The sequence below is a fragment of the Manis pentadactyla genome, chromosome 4 (genome assembly GCF_030020395.1).
Source record: "Manis pentadactyla isolate mManPen7 chromosome 4, mManPen7.hap1, whole genome shotgun sequence".
Classification (NCBI taxonomy): Eukaryota; Metazoa; Chordata; class Mammalia; order Pholidota; family Manidae; genus Manis; species Manis pentadactyla.
The window spans coordinates 146,680,549-146,703,512 of NC_080022.1; the positions used below are offsets into that span (position 1 = coordinate 146,680,549).

The window sequence follows — 22,964 nt, forward strand, 5'->3', positions numbered from 1 at the left end:
AAAGCCTGCAAAGGCAATAAGTACATAATTATCGATAATCACTATAAACGTAAATGGTCTGAATGCACCAATCAAAAGACATAGAGTCACTGAGTGGATAACAGAAGAAGAACCGTCTATATGCTGCCTACAAGAGACTCACTTCAAACCCAAAGACATACACAGACTGAAAGTAAAGGGATGGGAAATGATATTTCATGCATCTAATAGGGAGAAAAAAGCAGGAGTTGCAGTACTTGTGTCAGACAAAATAGACTTCAAAACACAGAAAGTAAGAGACAAAGAACGACATTACAGAATGATAAAGGGGTCAGTCCAACAAGAGGATATATAACCATTATAAATATCTATGCACCCAACACAGGATTACCTACTTGTGTGAAACAAATACTAACAGAATTAAAAGGGGAAATAGAATGCAATGCATTCATTTTAGGAGACTTCAACACACCACTCACTCCAAAGGACAAATCAAGTAACATGACAGAGGCACTGAACAACACTTTAGAACAGATGGACCTAACTGATATCTACAGAATGCTCCACCAAAAAGCCACAGTATACACATTCTTCTCAGGTGCACATGGAACATTTTCCAGAATAGATCATGTACTAGGCCACAAAAAGGAGTCTCAGTAAATTCAAAAATATTGAAATTGTACCAACCAGCTTCTCAGACCACAAAGGTATGAACCTAGAAATAAATTACTCAAAGAAAGTGAAAAAGCCCACAAACACATGGAGGCTTCACAACATGCTCCTAAATAATCAGTGGATCAATGACCAAATAAAAACAGATCAAGCAATATATGGAGGCAAATGACAACACTAATTCAACACCACAAAAATCTGTGGTATGCAGCAAAGGCCGTGCTAAGAAGGAAGTTTATTGCAATATGGTCCTTCCTGAGGAAAGAAGAAAAATTCCATATGAACAGTCTAAACTCACAATTAAAAAACCTAGACAAAGAAGAACAAATGAGGCCCAAGTCAGTAGAAGGAGGGACATAATAAAGATTACAGCTCGCTTAAATAAATTGAGAAGATTAAAACAATAGAATCAATGAAAGCAGGAGCTGGTTTTTTGAGAAAATAAGCAAAATAGATAAACCCCTAGCCAGACTTATCAAGAAAAAATAGAGAGTAAACATAAAGAGTATCAGAAATGAAAAGGAAAATCACTACAGACACCACAGAAATACAAAGAATTAGAAGAGAATACTATGAAAAATTGTATGCTAAAAAACTGGATAACCTAGAAGAAATGGACAACATTCAAGAAAAGTACAACCTTCCATGGCTGACCCAGAAAGAAACAGAAAATCTGAACAGACCAATTACCTGCAGCAAAACTGAATTGGTAATCAAAAAACTACCTAAGAGTAAAACTCGTGCACCAGATGGCTTCACTGCTGAATTTTATCGAACATTTAGTGAAGACCTAATACCCATCCTCCTTAAAGTTTTCCAAAGAGTAGAAGAGGAGGGAATACTTCCACCTCATTCTATGAAGCCAGCATCACTCTAATACCAAAACTAGGCAAATACCCCACAAAAAAGAAAATTAGAGACCAATACCCCTGTGAACCTAGGTGCAAAAATGCTCAACAAAATCAAATTAAAAAATATACCAACCACATCGTCTATCATGATCAAATATGATTTATTCCACGGATGCAAGGATGGTACAACATTCAGACATCCATCAGCGTCATCCACCACATTGACAAAAACAAAGACAAAAACCACATGACCATCTCCATAGAAGCTGAAAAAGCATTCAACAACATTCAGCATCCATTCATGGTAAAAAATCTCAACAAAATGAGTATAGAGGGCAAGTAACTCAACATAATAAAGGCCATATATGACAAACCCACAGCCAACATCATACTTAACGGTGGGAAGCTGAAAGCTTTTCCTCTAAGATCAGAAAGAAGACAAGGATGCCCACTCTCCCCACTTTTATTCAACATAGTACTGGAGGTCCTAGCCATGGCAATCAGACAACACAAAGAAATAAAAGTTATCCAGATTGGAAAAGAAGAAGTTAAACTGTCACTGTTTGAGATTACATGATATCATACATAAAAATCCCTGAAGAATCCACCCCTACCCTACTAGAACTAATAACTGAATTCAGCAAAGTGGGAGGATACAAAGCTAATACAGAGAAATCTGTTGCATTCCTATACACTAATGATTAACTAGCAGAAAGAGAAATCAGGAAAACAATTCCATTCACAATTGCATCAATAAGAATAAAATACCTAGGGATAAAAACAAATGAAGAAAGTGAAAGACCTATACCCTGAAAACTACAAGACAGTCGAGAGAAAGAAGATACCAATAAACATGGAAAGGAAGATTTAATACTGTCAAAATGGCCATCCTGCCTGAAGCAATCTACTAATTCAATGCAGTGCCTAGCAAAATGCCAACAGCATTCTTCAATGAACTAGATCACATAGTTCTAAAATTCATATGGTACCACGGAAGACCCCAAATAGCCAAAGGAATCATGAGAAGGAAGAATAAAGCAGGTGGGGGATTATGGTCCCTGACTTCAAGCTCTACTGCAAAGACAATTTGGTACTGGCACGAGAACAGACCCACAGACCAGTGGAACACACTAGGGATCCCAGATAAAAACCCAAGCACATATGGTCAGTAAATATATGATAAAGGAGCCATGGACATACAGTGGGGAAACAACAGTGTCTTCAACAACTGGTGTTGGCAAAACTGGACAGCTACATGCAAGAGAATGAAACTGGATTATTGTCTTACCCCATACATGAAAGTAAACTCAAAATGGATCAAAGACATGAATGTAAGTCATGAAACCATAAAACTCTTAGAAGACAACATATGCAAAAATCTCCTGAACATAAACATGAGCAGCTTTTTCCTGAACAATCTCCTTGGGCAAGGGAAACAAAAGCAAAAATGAACAAATGGGACTACATCAAGGTTCTGTATAGCAAAGGACACCATCAGCAGAACAAAAAGGCATCCGACAGTATGGGAGAATATATTTGTAAATGACATATTTGACAAATGATTAACATCCAAAATATGTAAAGAGCTTACATGCCTCAACACCCAAAAAGCAAATAACCTGATTAAAAAATGGGCACAGGATATGAACAGACACTTCTCCAAAGAAGAAATCCAGATGGGCAACAGGCACTTGGAAAGATGCTCCACATCACTAATTTTAAAAGCACAATGAGCTATCACCTCACACCAGTTAGTATGACCAACATAGAAAAAACTATGAGCAATTATGGTGGCTAGGATGTGGAGAAAGGGGATTCCTCCTACACTGCTGGTGGGAATGTAAACTGGTTCAAGCATTGTGGATAGCAATATGGAGGTTCCTCCAAAAACTGAAAATAGAAATTCCATTTAGTCTGGGAATTCCACTCCTAGGAATTTACCCAGAGAAAACAAGCTGTCAGATTCAAAAAGACATATGCACCCCTATGTTTATTGTAGCACTATTTACAATAGCCATGATATGGAAGCAACCTAAGTGTCCACTAGTAGATGGATGGATAGAGAAGAAGTGGTACATATACACAACAGAATATTTTTCAGCCATACAAAGAAAACAAATCCTACCGTTTGCAACAACATGGATGGAGCTAGAGGGTATTATGCTCAGTGAAATAAGTCAGGGAGAGAAAGACAAATACCAAATGATTTCCCTCATTTGTGGAGTATAACAATGAAGCAAAACTGAAGGAACAAAACAGCAGCAGACTCACAAACTCTGAGAAGCGACTAGCGGTTATCAAAGGAGAGGGGTGTGAGAGGGTGGTTGGGGAGGGAGCGAGAAGGGGATTGAGGCTATTATGATTAGCACACATGGTGTGGGGGGGATCATGGGGAAGACAGTGTAGCACAGAAAAGGCATGTAGTGACTGTGGCATCTTACAACACTGATGGACAGTGACTGCAGTGGGGTTTTGAGCAGGGACTTGATATGGGTGAATGTAGTAACCACATTGGTTTTCGTGTGAAACCTTCATAAGAGTGTATATCAATGATAACTTACTAAAAAAAAGTCATTAAGTATTCTGCTCTAGGCCTTGGACACTTTGGTTATATGAGGAGTTTGATAAATCAGTATTTAATTTCGGTTTCAGAAATCATTCATCATTCTCTGTATACTTTTTGGACTTAAATTTATAGTAGCATTTTTATATCAGAAGAATTGAAGAGTACTATAATATACAGAGAATGTTGAAGTAAGAGGGATTAAGAGGGTTTCAGATCCAGATTTAGCCCATTTGTTTACTGCAAATAAGTATCATTCGACTATATGATAAAGTTGCATTTTTTTAGGAGTTATGTGAAAACTTGTCTTCTAATTTCCTTGCTTTCCCATTTGTTTCAATTTATTTTGATCATCACAGTTGTCAAGTAAAATGTAAACTTCTCAATAAACTTACACTATATCTTCAAATATGTCTGGCTAGTCCACCCTGAGGCATTTATAGCTACCCTGCTCACCCTTCCCTGCAAAAAAAGAAGAATCACTCTCTCACAGTAATAGAGAATTTAGCAAAATAATTTCTGGTGTAAATGAATATTTGATTTTGAAATAATTTGGTGAGAGAATGTAAAAATATTTAGAATCGTGTTTGGTGTTTACTTTCTTGAATAATTTGTAAAGTGGTAGATACTAACATGTTTAGGAAAGCAATTCATGAAACATGATGTGCAATATGATTTTAGATTCATTTTATATATTTATATCTATGTCTATATATGCCTAGAAAAAATTAGGAAGGATCCGCACCAAAATGTTAATATTGGTTGTCTCTGGCTGGTAAAATCATACAAGATTTTTCTTCTTTGTGTGTTTCTGTATTTCCTAAATGTTCTGCAATGAATATGTATACTTCACCCTTGAATAACATAGGTTTGGACTGCACGGGCTCATTTATACACGTATTGCTTTTCAATAAACATCTTGGAAAATGTTTTGAGAGATGGTTTGAAAGATCATTTTCTTTTTTCTAGCTTTCTTTATTGTAAGAATGCAGTATATAATTTATACAACACACAGAATATGTGTGAATATCTGTTCCTGTTGTTAGTAAGGTTTCCAGTCAGCAGCATGCTGTGTTAAGTTTTTGGGGAGTGAAAAGTTATATGAGGATTTTTTTACTGTGTTGGGAGTCAACACCCCTAATCTCCACATTGTTTATGGGTCAACTATTGCATATATCATCAGAAATAAGATAATATTATACTGGGATTTAATATTTAACATTTTCATATTACTTAAAATACAAATTAAAAGTCAGGGATTAATTTGAAGATGAATGTATTACATTATTTAATATACAAGTCAAGCTAGGTAAAAGGTCATAAGTTAATTACATTTGTTTTGCTTTATTGGAGGGGTGTCAGGCAGCATACTCCAGTATGGGGGAAAGAAGGTGAAAACACTGACCCTGTAAAAGATCAGCATTTTAAAGATGAGTTCCATTTTATTGGTTCTCTGAAATTCAAATAAGGATGCTGAGTAATACTTAATAATTTACTGGATATTCTTGCTTTGGTAATGATTATACTGATGTTATATTCTTAGGTGGGAGGAAGTATCCTTGCTAATGTGTATTAAACGGCTGCTTTGAACTTATCTGCTGAGCTAATTTGATCCATTAAAAAATTTTGCTATAGGCTGAAGTGATGCCCAAAGAGGAGGAAAAATTTAAGCAACATCTACAGGCCCAGCAGAAGAAAGAACTGAACAGCTTTCTGAAGTCCCAGAAGAGAGAATATAAACTTCAGAAGGAACAGCTTAAGAAGGTATTTACTTTATAGAACTTTTCAAGCCACTTACCCGCTTACTGATTATATTCAATAGTGATCTACTCATAGAACCATTAGCATAAATTTTTCTTTTGTTTGTGGCCACTAACTATATATCAGTTTAAGTGAGGACATTGATTATAACCTATTCTCAATGGCTGATATCCTCAGTTGAGTGGGATCTAGAAAGAGTGATCTCTTGAACATTTAAATTATTTTATGAAGCTATTATTTATAATAGCTTTCCTAAGCACTTACTGAGTAACTGAGTCACTAGAAATAAAAATACTTTAGCTGTGAAAAAGAGCCATACATTTCTTCCTTGAAAAGTAAATCATACCTTCTTACTTTGGGCTCAGATTACAATAATTTGTTCTTATTCTGATTTTAACACAGAATAAGGATAAGAGGCATTTCTGCTCATCCCATTTTCTTTAATAGGAAAGCATGCTAATCATGTCTTTGTGGTTACATGATTTCATGTGTATTTGCCCTTTATGTGCTGCTTTCTTGAACTTCTTTTTATCGCAGATGTACTCTAACTTTGAGGAAAGCCATGGTTGTTCCAAGGCAATTTCTGAAAGGGGATTATTATTCAGGATAGTGGTCAGGACATGAAAATGATATGTGTCAGCTATTGCATATTTATTATATTGCAGAGAATATAAATCAACCATCTTTCCCAGGTCTAAGGTGATTTTTCAGAGAATATTAACCTTATGGTTCTTTACCTGTTATTCAAGAAAGAAACCAATTCTTTATTAGTTTTGTTGATAAGATACTCAAACACATAAATATAAAAAAATCATATAAAGTTGTAGTTCTCAACTTAAAGATGTCAATGAGAAGACAGAGATAATACAGGCATACACACAAAGAATCATTTGGCTATGTTTTTCAAAATCTCTTGCCAAGGAAATTCCCCACCCACCAAGACTTCTCCAGTTACACCCCCTCTTACAAACTGATGGGCTGAAATTTTTAGCCCATGTAATAAATTATTAGCACACAGATAAATTAATCTTGATAATATAACCATAATATCTTTGGTACAGTGCTTTTGTGTGTGTAGGAATTTGACCTATAATTAGATATTCAAGTCTTATTAAGGACATATTGGTGGCACAAAGCCTTGCTATATATATCCTGCCAAGTGAGGTTCATTGATAAGATTTTTCTGACTCGAAAGAGTATAACCTGGTATGTATTCCCATTACTGTAATCTAAAAGCTAAACTCAGTACTAGAACATGGAATTTGAAAAGATGGTAAATAGGATTCCCAACTGTAAATAAATACCAACAAAATGCAGTTCTATAGTTGTTTCTTAGTGAAATGAGCTTTTCGTTTTATAAATGAATGTGTTGATTTAGATAATCCTTCAAGCATATAATTCATAGTCTAACTAATAAGTTCATTTTCTTTTAGAGGGTAGTTTTGTGTATTTGTGTGTGTGTGTGTTCATTTAGAATGATTATTATCGGTATAGAGGAAGGGACATACTAGAGTCTTGGTGGGTGGGGAGTTTCCTTGGCAAAAGATTTTGAAAAACAGCCAAGTGAGCTTTGTGTACATGCCTGTATTATCCCTGTCTTATCACTGACATCTGTAAGTTGAGAACTACAAGCTTATGAGCTTTTTATTTTTATGTGTTTGAATATCTTATTAATGAAAGTAATGAATAATTGGTTTCTTTCTTGAATAACAGATGAAGAACCATAAGGTTAATAGTCTCTGAAAAGTCATCTTAGACCTAGGAAAGATGGCTGATTTATATTCTCTACAAGGTTGATGCATTTTAGGTTGAAATATACTAGTATTAATTAGCATCCTCGGGTTTGTATCATTGAATGTATTGTCAACATTCTCATCTTGTCCAGTATAAATAAATTTTTTTTAGGTAGTTTGTGAGATGATATTTAAAATGCTGTAGAAAAACATTGGTCTTGCCTTGTACCGTGGTTATAGTGCTGAATATTAAATCCATTCTAAAAGGTCTCTATTTTCCTATAGTTTTCTTGATTTTCCATTTAATTTCCAAAGTCTTTTATACTGAACCCATCCTTAACTTTGCCAAAAACTTAGCATTTCTATTGTTGAAAATCAAGAAGTGAGACATAACTATATTTTAACCTTGATTTTAATTCGTGTGTGATTTTTACTTGAAAGCACTGCCTTCTTCCCCTTTTGGGGAGGGATTTAAAGAAAGATGCTTTACTTCATTCACCAATCATTGTGTGCTTTCAAAGCTACGAGCCATCATAAATATGGCTGTGCAAAGCTAAAAAGTATGCATGTTTTCTAGTGTATGTTTTCTCTTTTCTTGTCCTACTTCATGGATAACTCAAGAAATGGAAAAATACTACCTACCTCCTTAAGGTCATCGCCCTGCCTGCCCTTGAGAGAGGGCACAAATTAAGTACTTTTACTGAAGATTACCAGCTGCCAAATAATATATTCATGTAGTTAATTTTTATGTATTTTGAACTCAGTTGTTTTTGATCTTGCCAGGCGCTGAATGAAAGCCGGAGCGCCCCAAGGAAAGAAAAACAGGAATGGCTGTCAAAGCAGATAGAGAACATCCAGCATCTCCAAGCCGCGGAAAAGACTGATCTTCTTCAACATCAGAGACAGTGCCTAGGGCTGCAATGCCGTCGCTTCCAAAGAAAGATATTCCTTGGGCGCTGTAACTTGGAGCAGGACCTCGTCATGGAGGTTTGTTTAACTGGTGTGAAATCAGAATCTTCCTGAAAAGATGTCAGTCACATCCCACCCTCAAGGCCTGAGAGCGCTTCTGCTTCCCTTTGCCTAAGTCCTTCTTCCCTGGAAACCCAACCCACACGGTTCACCTTCTCCCTCACTTCATATCTCCCCAATTCTGATCACCAAATCCTTCTCCCTTCTTTAAATATTCTTGCACTCCTCCCTCTCTCTCTCTCTCTCTCTCTCTCTCTCTCTCACACACACACACACACACACACACACACACACACACACATATGCACACTTTTTTCGGGGGATCTCTCTCTCCCCAAGGAGAATGGAAATTATATGAATTCCCAGGTTCTGTTCCGGGCTTTTATATCCAGTGGATAGATATCTCCAGGCCTTATACCTAGTGGCTGGCCCATAACAGGTATTCAATAAATATGTATTAAGTAAATATTTAATAAATATCAAATCCATGAGTGAAAGAAGTATTAATTTTTAAATGTGAGAAAATTAATTGGATAATTTATGTCTTTTCATCCAAAATGGGTGCCATGAAGATATATACTACCATTTAACATATTTTTATAATCATGAAATTATTCATTGGGCATATGTAGAAACTTATGCCAATGAAAACAATGGTTCTCATTATCAGGTATACCTATGAGCAAAGATCAATTTCTTTCCAAGAATGGCTTAAACTTCAAATATAAGTTAATTATTCAAATTCACTAATTAAAGAAATTCAAATTAAAACAATTGAATCAATTCGATAAGATCAGTCTACAAAATTGGTAAGTCCTAGTAGTGGCACGGGAAAGTGGGCAACGTTGGGAAGAGTATAAATTGCTACTGCCATTTTGGAGCATAATTCAGCAGCTTTTACAATTTAATTTGCATGTATCTTCTATCCATCAAATCCACTTCTCAAATTCTATCCTAAAGAAATAATAACATAATCATGTGGTGTATCATGTGTAGATGTTTATTGAAAATTTGTCATAAAGCAAAAAATGGAACAACTACGGCATCACAAAGCAGAGGCTTACTATAAAACTTAAAAGAAAGATCTGTATGTCCTGATCTGATCTGGATATTTGTCCATTATATTTTTCGGTAAAGAAAGCATATTATATACCTATAATATGTTTTTTTATTCAATTTTAAAACTATATGTTTTCATGCAATAGTTGTGTCATGACAGCATGGGGAAGGTTGGGAAACATATGCACCAAATGTTGGCCCCTGGAGAAGGGGCAGCAGAGGCGAAAGGGCCAAGTCTGGCTTCCTTCGACAGAGAAAAAGAGAGAGTGTGTGTGAGTGTATGTGTGTGTGTTGTATATTTGATCTTTTTAAACTGAAAAAATTGTTGTAACATTTACTGATCATGAGGTAGGTATTCTGAGAGCTTTCCACTTATGAATTCATTTCAGCCTCATGTTAATTTTATGAAACAGCTATGTTATGGTCTCCATTTGAGAAGTGATGAAATTGAAGCACAGAGAGTTTAAGTAATTAACCCAAGGACTCACTGCTAGTTGGAAGCAGAGCCAGGGTTTAGAAAGCAGGCAGTCTAGCCCTAGAGTCTTGTGTTCTTTTTTGTTTGTTTGTTTGTTTGTTAATATTTTGTTAAGGTATGATTTATATACACTCTTATGAAGGTTTCACGTGAAAAAACAATGTGGTTACTACATTTACCCATATTGTCAAGTCCCCACCCATACCCCAATGCAGTCACTGTCCATCAGGGCAGCAAGTTGCCACAGATCCACTATGTCCCTTCTCTGTGAAACACTGTTCTCCCCGTGATCCCCCACACCATGTGTACTAAACATAATACCCCTCAGTCCCCTTCTTCCTCCCTCCCCACCCACCCTCCCACACCCCTCCCCTTTGGTAACCACCAGTTCGTTCTTGGAGTCTCCGAGTCTGCTGCCATTTTGTTCCTTCAGTTTTGCTTCATTGTTATTAGAGTCTTGTGTTCTTAACCACTACACTATACTGGGTATACTGCATGTAATAGAAATGAATGTATACACTGAAGAAATTCAAAGGATGACTTAGAAGTCCTCTTCAAATACAAAATTAGGAAACATAAATGAAAGAGAGTGGAAAGGACATTAAGTCTCTTGGGACAGATTTGATATATCTTAAGCTTATTGTGAAAAATAGTATAAATAGCTAATGAACAGATAAGGAAATTATGCTACCAATTGCCCATTTTCTACAGTTACAGTAATAAAACCCTAATATTTACTGTGCAGCCATTATTAAATCAGAGGATTACATCTATATCCTGGTTATTCTGCTTCTTAGGATTTTTTTCGCCTGGCACTGTACATCAGTAAATTATGCCTTTGTCTTTTGTTATGAATTAGGAGTTAGATAAGAGGCAGACTCAAATGGACTTGGAGCATGCAACGCTACTGCGACATCACGAATCCATGCAAGAACTGGAGTTCCGCCAGCTCAACACAAGGCAGAAGATGCGCTCTGAGCTGATCAGACTGCAGCATCAAGCCGAGCTCACTAACCAGCTGGAGCATAATAAACGGAGAGAACAAGGACTAAGGCGAAAGCATGCCATGGAGGTTCAACAACAGTCTAAGAGTCTAAAGGTACCTTTAGCCTAAGCTTCTTGACAAAGGAGAACAGATAAAAGGCATCATGTAAACACTAAAAGTCTAAGCCAGATGTCTGCCATAAAGAAATTGAATAAGCTTTTTTTCTTTTCATTTTAAGCATGCTTGGTTAGTTTTGATGTAGAGGGTCTGTAGCTACAGATTTCTGCTTATGTATTTCTCAGCAGAGTACCAAAAAATGGCCAGAACATTTTCACTGCAGAAAGTGCCATAAATGAGATTCAAAATTCTTATTTTAACTGTACCCAGATGTCCAATGTTGATACTACAAATATATATCAACATACTAACCTGTTGGCTTCTCTCTGTTGTTCCAAGTTCTATAGTTTTGGGATCTTATTTCCTCTGAATGTGATTTGTATCCAAAAGAGGCAGTAAGTTCTTGATTAGTACAGAAACCAGTGAATGAAAAATGCCTTTTTACTCCCTCTCCCTTCATTGTCTATACTCATCCTAAGAAGAATAGTGGAATTATCACATTGTTACTCCCATTCTTTCTGTGCTTGGTAGCATAGGTAAGACCAGGGCATGTGTAGTTGGAGTGTATTTTTTTAATTAGCACATCAGAGTGAAGCAAGCTATTATTATATGCCCTCTTGTAGACAAATAAGGAAAGACAAGTGTTGGTGATATATAATATCTAAGGACTTTAAATTTTGTATTTGCTTTGCACAGACGAATTTATTCATAGGATACAAAATTCAAAAGATGCCGAAGTGTATTTATTATAAAGTTAAAGGTTTCCCTCTCCTTGTCCTTTAAGCCACCTGGTCCAGGCCCCTCTACCAGAATTAACCAGAGTTAACAATTCCAAGGAATTTTCAAATTTTATAACTTGTAATAAATATGTGAAGTTTAATCACATGCATCTTAATAAACAAAAAACTGAAACAACCCACTATATATGTTGTCATCCATAGTAGTACGTCAATTAATCTGTACAAGTCTGCACATTTTAAACTTTTATTTACATCCAATAAGGCCCAGATCCCACAGTATCTTCTTTACCCCCTTTTTCAAACTCTTTGACAATTTAATTATAGAACTATCATGTAACAACACTTACCTGAATAACTGTCCTGAAGTGAAGTGAACTTCACTCACAGAAGTAATCTGTGTCAAAACCAGAAGCAAAATCAGAGGTATCTCTGATTCCTATTCAGCTCCATTCATACAGGTTGTCCTGAACAAAATACAGAAGCAAAGCTAAGATTCACCCTTTCCTTGTGAATCTAAGTAAAATGTTACTTTGCTGTATCTTCAAAACAGCTAATGAACATCGCTTCCAGAGTGGCTCATATGTTGACTACCCACATAACCATAATTAGTTAATGCTTATGAAAATCAGAATTCTTAATGATTGTCCAGATTTATTTTGTCTTTGTAGTAGCTACACAGTACAGTTTCCCACCAAAAGATATTTAAAGCATGTCTATAAAATTAATTACAATTTTAAAGTGAGCAGCACCCAGAAGTAAACCACACTGAAAGCTTCCTGGTTTTCTTTGGTCAGACCACAAATCTGATACGACTTCATTTCTCTGGGGCTTGGCATAGGTTAGTTGTTTGCTGTTTAACCCTTCCTTTTTTTCCCTGTTGTTACAGCCTTCTCAGTTTGAAAGCTTGTACAACACTAGTCTTATTCTCACAGATACTATTAAAAAATCAAGGGGAAAAATAATGTTTCACAATCATAGTCAGACCTTGGATAGAAAGCTTCCTTCTCGTGATACTTAAGCTCAAGATTTTCCATTAAAGAAATTCTTCTGTTACTTTAGTGGGAAAGAAAATCACCATGTTCCTCTTAGTTGTATATATCTACCTACTTGCACAATTTGAACAAAACAGACTCTTTTTCTTTAAATTAAGGTATCATTGATAAACAATCTTATGAAGGTTTCACAAGAGCACATTGTGGTTTCAACATTCACTCATACTATCAATTCACTCATACTATCACCCTCCAACCCCACTGCAGTCACTGTCCATCAGCGAAGGAAGACACTACAGAGTCATTACTTGTCTTCTCCGTGCTGTACTGCCTTCCCCATGACCCACCTATATTGTGAGTGCTAATTATAGTGCCCTTTAATCCCCTTCTCCCTCCCTCCCCACCCACGATCCCCAATCCCTTCCCTTTGGTAACCCTAGTCCCTTTGTGGAGAAAACAGACTCTATTTTAACACCAGGTCATTTCATTTATGTAAGTAACAGTTGCAATTTTTTTAGGTAAATTTTTATTTACTAAGTAATAGCTCAACTGCAATAGTGGCAACTATTCCAGCTTTCTCCAAGACTTTAAGGGGGATAGGAGGACGTCAGTGTGCACACTTAGATAAGCTGACAGTATTTGTAGACACTGGGCACCATTTCTGTGGAATGACTTGGGTAAACACCTATTGTCTATCTGCCATTTCTTCATCTGCCATCAGGTGATGTTTTGTCAGTATTAAGTGATTAAGAAACAACTGGAACACGTTTATCCTGCTTTCACTTGAGCGAAACATTGTGGGATGTAGTTAATTCTTGGTATAAGTATTAATCTTGTTAAAAAAAATTTTCAGGGCATTCCTTTTTGTCATTAGCTAGTGATACGGAGTACTATAGTTTTCTTGGCAAAAATATTTGAATATTTAAAAGTTTTTTAAAGAATGGAGTCTGTTACACAAAGTCAGAAGAGAATTCTAAATTTCATTGTTCCATTCCTAACTTGGAGGAATTTTATTAACCAAGGGCAGTATTTAAGAGCAGTGCTAAGCCAACTAAACCAAGAGTTTGTCTTTCTAGCTAGACATTTCTTGACCCTTCACAGAATAAAGGTACATAACTATGGCTTAGTACCTCAATTGGTGTAAAATGCAGAAAAGGATATATATTTGATTTTGTAGTATTGGAGCAAAGAGCATGAACTAGTTCCTTGACAAGAGTGTTTGGTCATACATGCATCTGCACACTGACTCAACCATTCAATATCTGGCAATATATATATTGAGGGAAATAATTTCAACTATAGGTTCTGCCTTTGTGTAGTAAATGAGTGTTGTTACTTGTAGGCTTGAGGGATATACCTTATAAAATATATCTCATCTTACTAAGTTTTGTTAAAACTTGAGTTCACAGAAAAATTAACCTGTGATTTAAAGCCAGAGTTTTTCTGTTTCTGAACCCAAATTATTTTATCTCAAAACTGCTTATGTAGTTCATGTCTGTTATCATTACCGCAAGAAGGGTTGTTGTCCCTTCCCTTGCCTCATAACTTTTCTTTGACCTTTGAAAGATTAGTTAACTTTCAGGTTTTTGCTCATGGTGCTAAAGAGTAAACCCTTATGAAGTAGTTTCTACCTAGTTCAGTATCGTAAGGAAAAGACAATTGTAATAACAGTATCAGTCAGTTACTAGTACCCTACTTTTATGGGGTCCATCACAGACTATATTTACAGTTGAGATTGTCATTAAAAGAAATTGGAGCAAAATGTCTTAGACAAGGAACAGAGTAAATATACTTATTTTCTGCTTCAGAGATCTGATAAAATACTGACTGGCCAGTAAAATTATTTTATATATACTAAGTGCATGAAAAGAAATATAATTTTCTGCCATCTATATACACAGTTATCAAAGGTAATTTTAATATTTACTCACTTCACTAAATTAAAAACAAAATAAATGTTGCCTGAAGTACTATGATAAATGAAGTTCTTGGTATTCTTATGTTTTAGAGTTTGTTATAAAATTGCATGGAATCCAATGGTTTGACCCAAGTATAGAGGTACCTGTCACCTTATGATCTGAGTTTTTGTTTCCTCTTCTTTTCTATTCTAGCCTTTTCATGTAAGCATAAGCTATACCAAATGCCATATGTTAAAAATTATATGTCTTGTTTCTTTTCTTTACAGTCTAAAAAACTCCAAATCAAAAAGCAGTTCCAGGACACCTGTAAAATCCAAACCAGACAGTACAAAGCTTTAAGAAAACTCTTACGGGAATCTACACCAAAGAGTGAGCGCAAAGCTGTTCTGAAACGGCTTAAGGAGGAGCAGACCCGGAAGTTAGCCATCTTAGCTGAGCAGTGTGACCACAGCATTCGTGAAATGCTCTCCACTCAAACCGTAAGTTTATTTTACTTAGGCAAAACAAATATAGTGCCCCTTTCCTTCCACCACATTAATAAAATCCCAACAATTAAAATATTAAGGTGGAAATGAAAACTCTGCGGCACCTTGGGAAATAGTGCTGCTGGTCCATATTCTTCTTGTTCTCAGCATTGCTTGGAAATATGCATGATGTATATATAATCCTCTTTGATACACTTGGACATGAGGTTCTCCATAGGCTCTCTGCTGGTGCCTTGCAGGGGTTTAGTACATACACCAGCAGCATATCAAGATTGGAGAAGCAGCTTTGTTAAGCAGAGTTTGAAAAGTAGTACTTGATTGGGAATCCAGGTGGTTCCATTTGAGTGCAGATACAAAATATCTGCTATGTTAAGTTTACGGATATTTTCTTAATTGGCCAGATAGTAAATATTTTAGGCTTTGTGGGCCAGGAGGAAAAATTGGGGTTATTATGTGGGTATTTACATTGCCATTTAAAATATGTCCATTTCAGATTGTAAAAACCATTCCTAATTAGTGGGCTGTTGAAAAACAAAAACAAAAATCAGGTAGCTGTTCAGATTTGGCCCATAAGCTGTAGCATGCTTGTCCCTGTTCTATAGTTATTTCCACTGGAGAGAAAAGATTCAGAGTCTTATATCAATCAGAATCTATATTTTTCTTTAAAAAAATAATGATTATTTAGGCATCATCCAAGTAGCTTATGATAGCTTTATCCTTATAATGCCATCATTGGTACTATGTTTTCCTTTTTTCGGAGATGTTTACTCCAAGATGTAAGCGAGAACAGCTGTGCCCTATAGAAGAGTAGTCTGTCTTAACTTACACCTCCTCCTTTCCAGACGTCATGAAAAGATAGCTCATAGCTCATAGGAGGATATATCTGTTTTCTTTCTCTCTTTCAGCTGCATTTGGATGAAGCACAGGAGGCAGAGTGCCAGGTTTTGAAAATGCAGCTGCAGCAGAAACTGGAGCTGCTGAATGCATATCACAGCAAAATCAAGCTGCAGGCTGAGGCACAAGATGATCGAGAGCTTCGGGAGCTTGAACAGAGGGTCTCCTACCGCAGGGCACTCATACAACAACAGGTATAAGTAATAGAAAAAAGTAATTGTGGGGAGGTGGAGTCAAGATGGCGGCATGAGTAGAGCAGTGGAAATCTCCTCCCAAAACCATATATATATATATATATATATATATACACATACATATTTGGTATCATTAATCTACAATTACATGAAGAACATTATGTTTACTAGGATCCCCCCTTCACCAAGTCCCCCCCACAGGCACCTTCACAGTCACTGTCCATCAGCGTAGTAAGATGCTGTAAAATCACTACTTGTCTTCTCTGTGTTGTAGAGCCTGCCCTGTACCCCCCCATATTATACATACTAATTGTAATGCTCCCTTTCTTTTCCCCACCCTTACCCTCCCTTGCCAGCCATCCTCCCCAGTCCCTTTCCCTTTGGTAACTGTTAGTCCATTCTTGGGTTCTGTGATTCTGCTGTTTTGTTCCTTCAGTTTTTCTTTGTTCTTATACTCCACATATGAGTGAAATCATTTGGTACTTGTATTTCTCTGCCTGGCTTATTTCACTGAGCATAATACCCTCTAGCTCCACCCATGTTGTTGCAAATGGTAGGATTTGTTTTCTTCCTATGGCTGAATAATATTCCATTGTGTATATGTACCACCTCTTCTTTATCCATTCAACTACTGATGGACACTTAGGTTGCTTCCATTTCCTGGCTGTTGTAAATAGTGCTGCGATAACATAGGGGTGCATCTGTCTTTTTCAAACTGGGCTGCTGCATTCTTAGGGTAAATTCCTAGGAGTGGAACTGCTGGGTCAAACGGTATTTCTATTTTAAGCATTTCGAGGAACCCTCCATACTGCCTTCCACAATGCTTGAACTAATTTAAATTCCCACCAGCAGTGTAGGAGGGTTCCCCTTACTCCGCAACCTCGCCAACATTTGTTGTTGTTTGTCTTTTGGATGGTGATATTCCTTACTGGTGTGAGGTGATATCTCATTGTGGTTTTAATTTGCATTTCTCTGATGATAAGCAATGTGGAACATCTTTTCATGTGTCTGTTGGCCATCTGAATTTCTTCTTTAGAGAACTGTTTATTCAGCTCCTCTGCCCATTTTTAATTGGATTATTTGCTTTTTTTTGTTGAGGCATGTGAGCTCTTTATATTTGGATGTCAACCCTTTATCGGATCTCTCATTTATGAATATATTCTCCCATACTGTAGGGACCTTTTCAATCTATTGATGGTGTCCTTTGCTGTACAGAAGCTTTTCAGCTTGATATAGTCCCACCTGTTCAGTTTTGCTTTTGTTTCCCTTGCCTGGGGAGATATGTTCATAAAGAAGTCGCTCATGTTTCTGTCCAAGAGATTTTTGCCTATGTTTTTTTCTGAGAGTTTTATAGTTTCATGACTTACATTCAGATCTTTGATCCACTTCAAATTTACTTTTGTGTATGGGGTTAGACAATGATCCAGTTTCATTCTCTTATATGTACCTGTCCAGTTTTGCCAACACCAGCTGTTGAAGAGACTGTCATTTCCCCATTGTATGTCCATGGCTCCTTTATCATATATTAATTGACCATATATGTTTGGGTTAATGTTTGGAGTCTCTATTCTGTTCCACTGGTCTGTGGCTCTGTTCTTGTGCCGGTACCAAATTGTCTTGATTACTGTGGCTTTGTAGTAGAGCTTGAAGTTGGGGAGCAAGATACCCCCGACTTTACTTTTCCTTCTCAGGATTGCTTTGGCTATTTGGGGTATTTGGTAGTTCCATATGAATTTTTGAACTATTTGTTCCAGTCAAAACCATATATATTATTGAAAATACAACAAATACAACTATTCCTAAAAGAGAGACCAGAAGACACAGGGCAAAAGCCAGACTACATCCACAACCTGCGAGAACCCAGTGTCTCACAAAGGGAGTGAGATACACGCTACAGCCATGTGCGACCCGAGCGCCCCTCACCCCAGCTCCTGGCAGGAGGAGAGGAGTCAGAGCGGGGAGGGAGAGGGAGCCCAGGACTGCTAAATAGCCAGCCCCAGCCATCTGCACCGCAGCACAGACACAGTGTGTGGTGTGCTGGATGCTAGGGAAACAGGACAGGAAGACCTGTGAGTGGGTCCCCACTGCTGGCACCCCTGGGACAAAGAAAAGCGAGTGCCCTTTGAAAATCTTAAAGGGACAGGGGCTTCACAGCTGGATGGAAGCGCCCCAGCACAATCGGCCCAGTAACTGGGAATCCCAGGGAACTCCGGGTGCCCCAACCACCTGCGCAGCACGGAGGCCCCTCATTTTGATAAACAGCCTCCGGCCCGTTCCCCCTCTGGCGCAACTCCACCATAGAGGCAGTGGCCATGCCCAGAGCAACTGGGAAGAGCTTCATCCACAGCAGCTCAGCAAGAATCAGACACCCTGTCTTCGAGCAGCTGCCCAGCACAAGCCACTAGGGGTCACTGTTCTCCCAGGAGAGGAAGGCCACAAACCAGCAAGAAGGGACGTTCTCCCAGCCATCACATGCGCCAGCTCCACACAACTACCTCTATCGCCATGAAAAAGCAGAAGAATTTGATCCAGACCAAACTAACAGAGACAACCCCTGAGAAGGAGTAAACCTAACCAATCTTCCTGAAAAAGAATTCAAAATAAAGGTCATAACCATGCAGATGGATCTTCAGAGAAATATGCAAGAGCTAAGGGATAAAGTCTGGAGGGAGATTACAGAAATGAAACAATCTCTGGAAGGACTTAAGAGCAGATGACGTGCAAGAGGCCATTAATGAAATAAAAATCAGAGAACAGGAATGCAGAGAAGCTGACACAGAGAGAGATAAAAGGATCTCCAGGAATGAAAGAATATTAAGAGAACTGTGTGACCAACCAAAAGGAACAATATCCACATTATAGGGGTACCAGAAGAAGAAGAAGAAGAGAAAAAGGGATAGAAAGTGTCTTTGAAGAAATAATTGCTAAAAACTTCCCCAAACTGGGATAGGAAATAGTTGCTCAGACTACAGAAGCACACTGAACTCCCAATAGAAGGGACCCAAAGAGGACAACACCAAGACACATAATAATTAAAATGGCAAAGATCAAGGACAAGGACAGAGTTTTAAAGGCAGCTAGAGAGAGGAAAAAGGTCACCTACAAAGGAAAACCCATCAGGCTATCATCAGACTTCTCAACAGAAACCTTACAGGCCAGAAGAGAATGGCATGATATATTTAATGCAATGAAACAGAAGGGCCTTGAACCAAGAATACTGTGTATCCAGCACAATTATCATTTAAATATGAAGGAGGGATTAAACAATTCCCAGACAAGCAAAAGTGGAGTGCATTTGCCTCCCACAAACCACCTCTACAGGTATTTTAGAGGGACTGCTCTAGGTGGGAGCACTCCTAAGACTAAATAGATGTCACCAGAGGAAACACAAAAGAGCACAGAATAAAACAACCAACATATAAAGAATGGAGGAGGAGGAATAAGAAGGGAGAGAAATAAAGAATCACCAGACAGTGTTTATAACAGCTCAATAAGCGAGTTAAGTTAGACAGTAAGATACCAAAGAAGCTAACCTTGAACCTTTAGTAACCATGAATGTAAAGCCAGCAATGGCAATAAGTACATATCTTTCAATAATCACCCTACATGTAAATGGACTGTATGCACCAATCAAAAGACACAGAGTAATAGAATGGATAAAAAAGCAAGACCCATCTATATGCTGCTTACAAGAGACGCACCTCAGACCCAAAGACATGCACAGACTAAATGTCAAGGGATGGAAAAAGATATTTCACGCAAACAACAGGGGGAAAAAAGCAGGTGTTGCAGTACTAGTATCAGACAAAATAGATTTCAAAACAAAGAAAGTAACAAGAGATAAAGAAGGACATTACATAATGATAAAGGGCTCAGTCCAACAAGAGGATATAACCATTATAAATATATATGCACCCAACACAGGAGCACCAACATATGTGAAACAAATACTAACAGAACTAAAGGAGGAAATAGAATGCAATGCATTCATTTTAGGAGACTTCAACACGCCACTCACTCCAAAGGATGGATCCACCGGACAGAAAATAAGTAAGGACACAGAGGCACTGAACAACACACTAGAACAGATGGACCTAATAGACATCTGTAGAACTCTACATCCAAAAGCAACAGGATGCACATTCTTCTCAAGGGCACATGGAACATTCTCCAGAATAGACTACACACTAGGCCGCAAAATGTGCCTCAGTAAATTCAAAAAGATTGAAATTCTACCAACCAACTTCCCAGACCACAAAGGTATAAAACTAGAAATAAATTGTACAAAGAAAACAAAAAGGCTCACAAACACATGAAGGCTTAACAACATGCTCCTAAATAATCAATGGGTCAACGAACAAATTAAAATAGAGATCAAGGAATATATGGAAACAAATGACAACAACACAAAGCCCCAACTTCTGTGGGACACAGCAAAGAAAAGTATATAGCAATCCAGGCATACTTAAGGAAGGAAGAACAATCCCAAATGAATAGTCTAATTTCACAATTATTGAAATTGGAAAAAGAAGAACAAATGAGGCCTAAAGTCAGTAAAAGGAGGGACATAATAAAGATCAGAGAAGACATAAATAAAATTGAGAAGAATTAAACAATAGAAAAAATCAATGAAACCAAGAGCTGGTTCTTTGAGAAAATAAACAAAATAGATAAGCCTCTAGCCAAACTTATTAAGAGAAAAAGAGAATCAACACACATCAACAGAATCAGAAATGAGAAAGGAGAAATCACGACAGACACCACAGAAATACAAAGAATTATTAGAGAATACTATGAAAACCTATATGCTAACATATGGATTCCTAGAAGAAATGGACAACTTCTGAGAAAAATACAACCTTCCAAGACTGACAAAGGAAGAAACACAAAATTTAAACAAACCAATTACGAGCAAGTAAATTGAAGCAGTAATCAAAAAACTTTTGTTCTTACCTAAATAAATTGGAGAAAAAGTTGGATAGTAAAGGAAAAAACTTTAGTAATTGCTTGGGAGAGACAAGGAATAAGGATTAGGAATATACTTTATTCATTCATCCTTGGTCTGGCACTGTACAGATTGGTAGATTACTAGAAAACAAGGTAAAACCAGTTTTACACAGATGAAGAGTTAGGCTGAAAATATTATTTCTAGATGTATCTTTATTTTTTTTTACTTATTCTGTCATATACATTAGAACAAGAATCCCTAAATTCACTTGTATCTTTTAAGGTACTGAGGCTCTATGTCTGTGTGTGTTTGGAGAAAGAATAATGGGCAGAAGATTTAGAGAAAGAAAGAGAGGAAAGACATTTGTTTTGAGTAGTAGTAGAATATCAGTTGTATCCAGGATTGAATGTTATGTTCCAGAATTCCTGAGCCATAAGTTCTCAGCAGCTGGTATGGTCTTAGGTGCATTGGTCCCTTGTAAGTTACCATGTGCCTAAGGGTTCTGTCTATTAAAAATTGTCATTGCTTCTGGACTATTAATTGGCCCATAGATTTTCCTCTGTTTTCTACAGTTCTTGTGATAAAAGTAGAATACCTCATTTATATTAAGAAAATATGGTCTTAAGGTGTTGCTATTTCGCTGGCTCAGCTGTCTTTATTACTGGCTCCTTTGACAGTTACTTGCCTCTGAAATTGATCTCAATTATGTTTCTCGTTCAAGATGGGCAGATTGAAACACATATAAATTTTTAGAAAAATGTAGTTGTCCCATGTACAGAATTCATAAATCTGCCTGATTTCAACTTGCATATTTGAAATTTAATCTAAAGTTCCATCTCTTATGCTTCAAAATTATCACTAAAAGAAAAACCTATACTATTTCTGTAACAGTGTTGAGAGAGAAATATTGGTAGTTTTATTTGTATTTGTAGCTCCACCTAGTGTCTCAGTTAAAGAGTGCTAATAAGTATCTTAGGTGTAGTCTTATTTCAATATATGAACTAAGGCCTTTATGTTCTACAAAACCAGGTAAAATGTTGGCATAGAGCTGATAGCATTGCCAGAAGTGCAGTGGAACTCTCATACATTGTTAGTGCATTTTGGAAAGCAATTTGGAAGTATGTATTGATCTTTGAAAATGTTAAGCAAAGAATTTAGAGAAAAGAAATCCTGAATACAGTAAAAGCAATATGCATAAATATGTTAATTATAGCATCATTTATAATGGTTTAAAACACCTAACCATATAAAATAATTAAGTGCTCATGACCAAGCCACTTAAAATCTTACTCAACCATTTAAATGATGGCTACAAAGATAGTAATAATGGGGAAAATGCTTATGAGGTGTTGAATAAAATAAAGACAAATCACACTTAAAGTGAATTGAACTAATGCTTATAGTGGCTATATTAATATAGGAGACTGGTTGTGATGGTTTACATTATTTTGATAATGGACATGCATAAGGTCATTTAGTATTAAAAATAATAAAAGAAACAGTGGAATAAATCTACAGTGCTTTGAGTTGCTACTTGATTTTTAGGGCTCATGTTTACATTTCAAGTGAAGTGCATGAATATAAAGCAGTTTGGGGTCAGCCAGTTGGTTACTCCCAAGGCCGTGATA

The 22,964-nt window shown here is 36.9% G+C and overlaps 1 protein-coding gene across 1 annotated transcript in view; it reads left to right on the forward strand.

The window, feature by feature from the left end:
• LOC130683238 (serine/threonine-protein kinase TAO1-like) overlaps nt 1-22,964 on the forward strand; it is a 57,935-nt gene that overhangs the window by 30,583 nt on the left and 4,388 nt on the right. The window contains 5 exon segments of the mRNA XM_057499499.1: nt 5,701-5,829; nt 8,343-8,546; nt 10,922-11,161; nt 15,082-15,294; nt 16,206-16,388. Coding sequence (XP_057355482.1) covers nt 5,701-5,829; nt 8,343-8,546; nt 10,922-11,161; nt 15,082-15,294; nt 16,206-16,388 — 969 coding nt within the window.